Source organism: Actinia tenebrosa, unplaced genomic scaffold, assembly GCF_029948245.1.
Source record: "Actinia tenebrosa isolate PJP-AT-01 unplaced genomic scaffold, QUT_ActTen_1.0 PGA_scaffold5__44_contigs__length_20552954, whole genome shotgun sequence".
Classification (NCBI taxonomy): domain Eukaryota; kingdom Metazoa; phylum Cnidaria; class Anthozoa; order Actiniaria; family Actiniidae; genus Actinia; species Actinia tenebrosa.
The window spans coordinates 8,083,380-8,092,254 of NW_028292582.1; the positions used below are offsets into that span (position 1 = coordinate 8,083,380).

Sequence of the window (8,875 nt, forward strand, 5' to 3'; positions counted from 1 at the left end):
ACTCACATGTATAGAAGGGCTAAGGATCTTGTTGGAAATTCTGAAAAGGACCCCTAAAAGGTACCTGGCTGGGCATGTTCATGTGGGTGTGGGTGTTACCAATAATATCTATATATAAAGGTTAAAATGCTAGGGTGAGGGTTTGCATTGGTTTTAAATTGTAGACTAGCATTCAGCTGATTGAACAATAGAACACTCTCTGGTTGGCAGTGTTTGCTTGTCATCACGGGCTGCTAAGTGGTATTGGTTTTTAATGTAATCTACTTGACAGAAGTCAGGGCCTGGTTGTACATCTTTATCCAGAGGATAAGTAGATGATGCTATCCAATAAATTTATTCGCTGGATAAGATTTATCCAGCGGATAGCGCTATTCACCCTTTGTACAACTGGGTATGGATGATGAACTGAAAATAGATATATTGAATTAATATGACTTTGTGCATCTTACTACACCTGACAACCACCCTAAGAGGTACAAGTTTTACTCTGGTTTAGAACCCTATAAGGTACAAAGAGCATCCCTGCCTTGCCCCCAGGTTTTCCAATGTGCAAAAAAAAGAAAACAAAATCCAAAAAGGGAAATGACGTCTATCAACCTTTACTAACGGTAACGCTAAGGGTGTTGCGTTACTATCATGCAGAACGCAAGGAGCAAAATAAGGGTATTAAAGTAAAGAAAAATCAAAAAGATATTTCAAAAAAGCCAATTGATTGCAAGTTTATGTAACGCAAGTCTTTACAAAGAGTTAAAATTGCACTCGACTGGCTTTCCAATTTTGTCGACTTAAGGCTACCTGTTTTGACGCTCCAGCGCATTTCCCTTCGTGATCAATCAGCTGAGCACAGCTCTCACACGACATCGTACCAACATTGCGTTAGATCCTGTAACTTCCAATACCGTACCAATGATGAATCCAACTGATGCCGAAATACAGAGCATTTGTGACGAGGTTTGTACAAGTAACGTTTACCTATGTAAATTAAATGGTTCTTAATTTTGTACACAAACTGATTCGTACAGTCAGACATTTCAATACGAAAATTTGGCGAAGTAGTCACTGGTTACCCAAAACCTGCTCTATGACTCATAACAGTTTTTATTGAAACTAAATACTGTACTAATATGAGTTAAAAGGCCCTTAAACTAAAACTTGTACAATTGTTTTGTATTTCTGAGATGAAAGGTCGTATAGTACGATTTTGCTCGTGTCACGCGAAATCATTCAGACCAAATGATGCAGAATAGAACTAAGTTGAAATGTTTTCTTTTCAAAAGTTCAGTTATTCTTGTATTCTTTCTTTCAATCATTCAGAATTTAATATTTTAAAGATATGTTCGTGACCACAAGAGATAGCTGCAGAAGGGTATCCGCAGTTGATGATTGACTGCACGTTTCGTTACGTTCGATCAGTTTATAATTATGCAGATGTATTCCGCTTTTTATCTTATTGTCATGTTTAATTCAAAGATATAGCTGACTAAGCCGTTTTAATATGACGAAGTAGTTTTGATATGCAAAGCGGTTTTGATGTTGTTGGGGTGTGGTGTGGTGTGGTGTGGTGTGGGGGGGGGGGGGGGGGGGGGGGGAGTTGTGTAGGAGGGGAGCTGGTCACACCTCTTGTAAGGTTGCCATTGGGATTCATCACGAGGGAATGGTTAAAATAGCAAAGCCATAACCCCTCATTTGTGATTGAGACACTTATAGTCCATTTGTAACGACTCATTCTTTCTTTCAGGTCAAATCCTTTGCAGAACGAGAAAGTGGCAGATCATTCACAAAGTTTGAAGCGAAGTTTTATGACCTTAGAGGAGAGAGACTTACTGGGATAGACTTCTATATCAAGGTAAGGACAAATCTAAAACTGCATGGCCATATTTTGAACGTGCGTGCAGTGATCAAGCTCTGGAAATTTAACCCGAGACCCCAAGTGAGAGTAGGGCGCACAATCATTATCCCTAACTAATACAAACTGGTTAGGCTGCGTTCATAATGTATGGCAGAGGGGGGGCAGGGCAGGTGAAATTGAGGGGAATCAGTAAAATTTTGGTAGGAAAAAGGGGGGAATGGGCAAATTTTTATCTGAAAAATGGGGGATGCACAATTTTTGGAAGAAGCTACAAGCCTTGCATAGGAGGATCTTATTTTTTGTATGACTTTAAGGGGGGTGTTAAGAACTATTCTGCGTATTTCAAATTTTCCCTTGCCCTCCCCCCTCTGCATACATTATGAATGCAACCTTAGAGCTGTGCTCTGGGGTCATACATGGACTGGTGTAGCAACTGTAGCCAGAGGTGCCTTCACATGATTTCAGTTTGTCTCCATTGAGCTGCGGCACTGCTTTGCAGTGGTGATTGGCAATGACAAGTTTTTTATATATTTTTATTATGCTATAGTGTATGAATGAGTTTGAACACATCAACAAAAACAGAGTCTAGGAGGAATACAATGACAAAACTTTAATACTCCTTTACCGGTGCCAGTTATTTTTGAAACATTCATGTGTTGTTTTTGGAGGGGGTGGTCAGTGGGGGATCCAGGGGTGTGGTTCCATGGTTTTATAAAATTGGATTACCCTTTAGAAAGCCAATTGTATGTGACATTTTTTTTGCTTTGGGGCAGCCATTTTGGAGCCCCCTCCATCTCTTTAAAATCCTGTATCCAGCAGCAACTTAAGGGTGGATCTGATTTGTAAATTAAGTGGGAAGTGGACACTTTACAAATTACTTGGCCACTCCATAGGGAGACCTGGATACTTTTTCCAGCTGTTTAAGTCATATATTTCTGGTTGCGGATCAGTGGGCGGACAAAAATAAATTAAAGTTTTTTGCAGTCTCATAATTATTCCATTTCTGCAAATGCTGAGCATGCAAATAATAGGACTCTGCATGCAGATAGTCTAGCTCCTACGAAGCCACCCATTTATATCCTCACACAATGCTCACTGCCCTAAATAAGAGTGAGCATTGCATGACAACGTGAATGGCGGCTGCATTTAGGAGATGCATGCTAGCAACTGAATAAAAGTGCTTTTAGTTGTATAGCATTCCTCAACCCATGTATGAGTTTTGATATTGGTTTATTCAGGTTTACATTGGCAATGGTTCCTATGTACATATCTGGGTTTACAGATGTGCACCACAAGTGGCTCAGAAATACCATCAGCTAAAAGGCATCCAGTTGAACAAATCAGAGTCTGACCCACTCCTCCCATGGAAGTCTTCACTGGAACCTGGTGATAAAGGTCAATATAGACAATGTAGTCTAGACAGTGGCCTGTACCCGTTATGCAAAGAATCTTCATGTGATTTAAGCTTCATATTAGATAATCAGGATAATTGTTAGGTCACCACCCCTCCCCCTCACATTTTTATAGGAGATTAGGCCAAAGATAGCAGATTCAGGCTCACAGGCTCTAAATAGACCCCTATATTGAATGTTTTCCCATTTCAGACCATGTATCATTCCCTTGAGAATCATTTCTTTGTTTAACTCAAACAAAGAAATGTTACTCTCAGAATAATGACGTGGTCTGAAATGGGAAAACACTTCATCGATGCATTCCAGATTCCGTACTTTGAATACCTCAGCCTTTCCTGCACAGACTGCAAATAACTAGTTTGTTTTTTGTCATTGTAGGTCCATGGACTAACTTATCTCAGAAGAAAGATGCCGACCCCGAAGTGCAATCCATTTGTGATGAGGTTTGTCAAATCATATGGTATACTTTTTTAGGGCAAAATCTTTCTATATTTTGGCTTTGAAAATCAGTCACTCCATGCAATATCTTCTGCAGGCTATTTTCTTCAAGCAGGGATTAAGGATATTTAAAAAAATTTTAACAAGAGCAAGAAGAACTGAAGCACTGTGATATACCTCTTTCCCATATTTCAGACCATGTGTCATTCTCTCTTGAAAATAAGATTTTCTTAGTTGTCTGAGTTGTATCCATAATTATGTCCATGTGCCTTACCACATGCCATCATTAAACAAAGAAACAATACTCTAGGGAATGACACATGGTCTGAAATGGTAAAACATTACGCCCAAGGTAGAGAGGTATATGGGGTAGTATGTCTGTTAATCAAACTTCATTTCAAATCAGGTGGGAATGTTAAATTATCTAGTAGCCTGTTAACGAGGAAAAACACTGTTAGTGTATGCAATTTTTAGATTTGATTTTCTTTTATAGATTAAAGCTGATGCAGAACGTGAAACAAAGAAAATGTTCATACAGTTTCAAGCCAAGTTTTACTACACTCAAGGAGATTACCAGAGTGGAACACACTTCTTCGTAAAGGTAAAAATGAAAAAGGAAAAAGTGACAAGGAATTAATTTAAAGGTACGGAAATGAAATAAAGAAAAGAGGAAGAAAAAAGGGGAAAAAGAAGGAAAGAGAGAAGGAAAGGAAGAAAGAAAGTAAGAAAGAAGTTTGAAAAAAAATTGTTTAAAATGACATCCACTAGACACACTTTGTTAAGAATGAATGCATGAATGAAAAGTACTGATTACTTGTTATTTCTACTTTAAGGTTAACGTGGGAGCGGATTCGTTTGTACATATCTGGGTGTACCGATGTCAGCCGATGGTTGCACAGAAGTTTCATACACTGAAAGGTATCCAAGACAACAAAACAGAATCTGACCCACTCCTCCCTCTTCCATGGAAACCACAGGAGCTCCCTTTTTAATATCTAGAAAGATATTAGTTCAAGAAATATAACGCAATGTTGAACATTTCAATAAGAAAACAATGTTTTTTTTAAAAAAAAATTAGTCCCCAGACACAAACAATACATTTTTAATAAATTGAATAAATTGAAATGGTTGAGTTCATAAGATATGCTCCTAAATGATCTAGTTCTGTGTTGGAATGCCAAAGTGAAATCTAGAAAGATATTAGTTCAAGAAATATAACGTAATGTTGAACATTTCAATAAGAAAACAATGTTTTTTTTAAAAAAAAAATTAGTCCCAAAAACCAAACAATACCTTTTTTAATAAATTGAATAAATTGAAATGGTTGAGTTAATAAGATATGCTCCTAAATGATCTAGTTCTGTGTTGGAATGCCAATGTGAAATCTAGAAAGATATTAGTTCAAGAAATATAACGTAATGTTGAACATTTCAATAAGAAAACAATGTTTTTTTTTAAAAAAAAATTAGTCCCAAAAACCAAACAATACCTTTTTTAATAAATTGAATAAATTGAAATGGTTGAGTTCATAAGATATGCTCCTAAATGATCTAGTTCTGTGTTGGAATGCCAAAGTGAAATCTAGAAAGATATTAGTTCAAGAAATATAACGTAATGTTGAACATTTCAATAAGAAAACAATGTTTTTTTTTTAAAAAAAATTAGTCCCAAAAACCAAACAATACCTTTTTTAATAAATTGAATAAATTGAAATGGTTGAGTTAATAAGATATGCTCCTAAATGATCTAGTTCTGTGTTGGAATGCCAATGTGAAATCATGACTGTTTTCCTCTGTGCCACATGGTTATTTTGGAGGCTTGAATGACTTCCAACACTTGTCATTAAATTTCTGAAAGATTCAAGAATAAACTTTTTTAACAATCCAAATAAATCACTAGCAATGTATTTTAGTCTTCACTCATAGAGTGCACACCAAATATCTATGAAAAACTTTGTTAGGAATAGTCCCCTTCACATTTCCCTGCACCATCTTGAAAGGTAGACGTGCCTTTGCATCGAATCTAGACGAACGGTGAGCTTGTAATGATAGAGACCTATTTTTAACACCTTGGACAATTATCCGCATGTCTCTATCATTGCAAGCTCACCATTCGTCTCGCTTCGATGCAAAGGCACAGCTACCTTTCATAATGGCATTGGGAACTGTGAAGGGGACTATTGCACCAATTTGCACAAATTAGTAAGTTCAGTAGACCACAGTAGACTGTAGACCTACAAAACTTTGCACTAATATAATTTGTTAGCAAACAAATTTTGCTAGTAAACGCTTTTCACTGATATAGTATATGGTATGCACTCTATTCTTTAAATCAATTTACTTCTCCAAAGTTCAAAGACAGGCTACTGCCTCGTGGCATACATAATAATATTGTTAAATATTACCTTTAAACTACCAGGTTTGAGAACTTCCTCTACACTCAACTCAGAATGCATTAAACGCAGCTGAAAGAAAAAAAATACACATGTTCTACATCGTATTTAAAGGAAATGGCTCTTACCTAGTTAGCCCTATCCTGCATAGCGGCTCTCTGGCATGGGGGTTGGGGGAGGGTACCATTCGGCACTGAGTTTGGAGAGGGTGACTGGGGAGAGGCCCACGGAGGCTAAGCAAGCCAAAGCAATGGAGAGGGTAGATGTCTTTCAATGGTGATGAGGCATGGCCTGACCTGGCAACTCAATTTATACCTGTCTGCTCATAAGGGGAGGTGTGATTAAAATTGTTGGGGTGGGCTAGAGTCAAAAGTTGTTTTGCATCGTATCAGGAATGTGGGTTACCCTGGGGGAGGAGTGATTAGGTGTTTACTTAATGGGGGTGGGGTAGAGTCAAAAGTTGTCTTGCATCATTTAAAACCCCTTGCATGTGACATCAAAGCAGCTCAATTTGGAGGACAAAATGAGAGAATTTCAATCTCCTGAGAATAGGAAACATATTGTTTTGCCCTACAAATGGAGCTGCATTCGGACAAGCTGCAAGGCATCTAACCGAAGTGTGATGTGTCATACATGTCAGCTCTTCCATGAGCTAAGTCATAACTGTCCTTTACTTAATGTGGATTGAGTAGGGTCAAAATTTGTCTTGCATCATACCAGAAGGGTGGGGTGATTCATATGACCCTTATTTCTTGACGAGTAACACATAGCTGTCTTCCTATCGTGGGAGGGCATATGATAGGATCAATCATGATCTAGTATCATTCTTCGGCAGTAAGGTAACCCAAAAGAATATTTTCTATAGCTAAATTTTAGGATTATTATTTCAGAGTATTGTTGCTCACCTTGGTTTGTTCACTTCTTAGTCGTTTTGATAAGTCAAAATCATCTGGGTTTGCTTCCCGTTGTTCTTTGATACTTTTGATATTATTAGACACCTCATGTATACATCGCTTGATGGCATTTTCTCTTGATTTAAAACCATCTAACAGCTGATTAAAGAAAAAAGACCCATTTTCATTGATTTATACACATTAGCTAAGAGCTTCCAAATATTTTCTCTGTCTATTTGTCAATCAGTAAGTTGGCCAGTCAGTCAGTCGGTTGGTTCATTGATTGGTCAGTTGGTTGGTAAGTTGCTTGGTTTATTGGTTGGTTTGGTTGGTTGGATAAATGGATGGCTGGATCATTATATGGTTGGATGGTTGGTTATATGGTTGGTCAGTCCTTAGTTCGATCAGTTGGTTGGTTGGTCCATTGGTGGGTCTATAGGTTGGTTGTATGGTTGGTCTGTCCGTCAGTCGGTTGGTCCATCTGTCGGTTGGTCGTATGGTTTGTTGGTTGGTTGGTTCATTGGACAGTCGGTCCACTATCCAGCCAGTTTGCCAATCTTGTAAGAAATAAGTAATAAGCAAGTACTTATTTACAAATATACAAATAAAAATGTCTTTACCTCTGTGTACAGTTCTCTACATTTCGCTTCACCATTTATCTCCCCAGCAAAGCTTTCTGTAGGCACACTAGTATTTAACTTGTACATGATTTTGTCATCTAATAGCCTTAGAACTTTTAAAGCTTCCTAAAAAAATAAAATTGTGTCAACCAACATGGCATCCACTGTCTGAAAACCCTTGCAAATTTACAATGTGCATTTTAAAATTTTCATGGAAAAAATCTCACACTTTTACTTATAGTAAACTTATTAATTCCTAAAGTTACAATTGCATTCAAACATTTCTTTATTTTCAACACATTATTGATCAGGGAGATAAGTGTGTAACATGACCCTCTTGCCTCAATTTTATGTCTAGCAACCAATTTCAACAAAATCTAAAACAAGGACTCAGTGTCATAAACAATTTAGTAGAGCTATTAAAGCAAGCAAGATTCAGGTCTACAATGATATGTGTTATAAACCAGCCCTCTTACGTTATGCACCTATCAATATTAATCCCTTGGGGGAATTGACATTATTCAATATGCTATACCCCACCCCACAGTAGGAAATTTCATTTGACATGGCTGCCATCTTGAAGAAGCCAGAAAATTTAAATAAACATTTGTACTAAGGGTGGAAATTTGACTTTCATAGCTTGTCCAGGGTTAGGGAATTTGAAAATTTCAAATTCCAAATGTCAAATCTCCCTGGGGTCGCTCCCTTGCCCCGGGCCCTTGCCCCACCACCCTGGAGCTCAAGGTAGGTGCATTAATCAGGAATTACAGGTTCATATTCCAGTCAGCCCTTAATGATCTATATCTGCACCTGCTCTTACATGCAGTTTCTATTATTAGCTAATCCATGTAAAGCGTCTCTATATAATCAAGGAAATTAGATTACATAATTTTATAGATTGCTCAAACTCCCGTCATATTCAGAAAAAAGAATCCAAGCAATTTAAAATTTGCAAATCCTGATCTGTTAAGAACTAGGTAATAAAGCATGACAGCGTTTGAAAATAAGAGAAATGTTTAATTTACCTTAAATTCTGAAAAATCTGCGCAAGACATTTGAGTTATCTCTTTCTTCTCTTCGTCCGCCATTTTGAAACATGTGCTTAGCTTGTGAGAAAACCGCTGGATACAAAAAATAAAATAAAATAAAATTGTATTGTATTGTATTGTATTGTATTGTACAGTTCTGTTATGACTCAAGGCTCAAAACAAAAAGAAAAATTAATAAATGGAAAACTAATTTAAAAGATCTTAAAGGAATGTTCTCCTCAT

The 8,875-nt window shown here is 37.3% G+C and overlaps 2 protein-coding genes across 2 annotated transcripts; one reads left to right on the plus strand and one right to left on the minus strand.

Moving 5' to 3' along the window:
- Positions 1–642: 642 nt before the first annotated feature.
- On the plus strand, positions 643–5,591 carry LOC116289913 (uncharacterized). The gene is made up of 6 exons (XM_031696858.2): positions 643–951; positions 1,739–1,846; positions 3,088–3,244; positions 3,640–3,704; positions 4,193–4,300; positions 4,533–5,591. Exons 1-6 carry the CDS (start codon positions 907–909, stop codon positions 4,689–4,691), a joined length of 642 nt encoding a protein of 213 aa, XP_031552718.1. The 5' UTR covers positions 643–906; the 3' UTR covers positions 4,692–5,591.
- LOC116289922 (protein MIX23) lies at positions 4,786–8,847 on the minus strand. The gene is made up of 5 exons (XM_031696871.2): positions 8,630–8,847; positions 7,605–7,730; positions 6,997–7,143; positions 6,104–6,163; positions 4,786–5,549 (listed from the first exon to the last, which is right to left on the minus strand). The coding sequence occupies exons 1-5, from the start codon at positions 8,690–8,692 to the stop codon at positions 5,505–5,507; spliced, it is 441 nt and encodes a 146-aa protein (XP_031552731.1). The 5' UTR covers positions 8,693–8,847; the 3' UTR covers positions 4,786–5,504.
- Between the last annotated feature and the right edge of the window lie 28 nt (positions 8,848–8,875).

What these genes read in the sequence shown, in the direction of transcription:
- LOC116289913 (XM_031696858.2), top strand. Translation starts at nt 907, where the DNA reads ATGATGAATCCAACTGATGCCGAAATACAGAGCATTTGTGACGAG. An exon ending in TACAGAGCATTTGTGACGAG is followed by an intron (nt 952 to 1,738) that starts GTTTGTACAAGT and finishes TCTTTCTTTCAG; the next exon opens with GTCAAATCCTTTGCAGAACG. An exon ending in GGATAGACTTCTATATCAAG is followed by an intron (nt 1,847 to 3,087) that starts GTAAGGACAAAT and finishes TGGTTTATTCAG; the next exon opens with GTTTACATTGGCAATGGTTC.
- LOC116289922 (XM_031696871.2), bottom strand. Translation starts at nt 8,692, where the DNA reads ATGGCGGACGAAGAGAAGAAAGAGATAACTCAAATGTCTTGCGCAGAT. An exon ending in GTAGAGAACTGTACACAGAG is followed by an intron (nt 7,144 to 7,604) that starts GTAAAGACATTT and finishes TTCTTTAATCAG; the next exon opens with CTGTTAGATGGTTTTAAATC. An exon ending in TCAAACCTGGTAGTTTAAAG is followed by an intron (nt 5,550 to 6,103) that starts GTAATATTTAAC and finishes TGAATCTTTCAG; the next exon opens with AAATTTAATGACAAGTGTTG.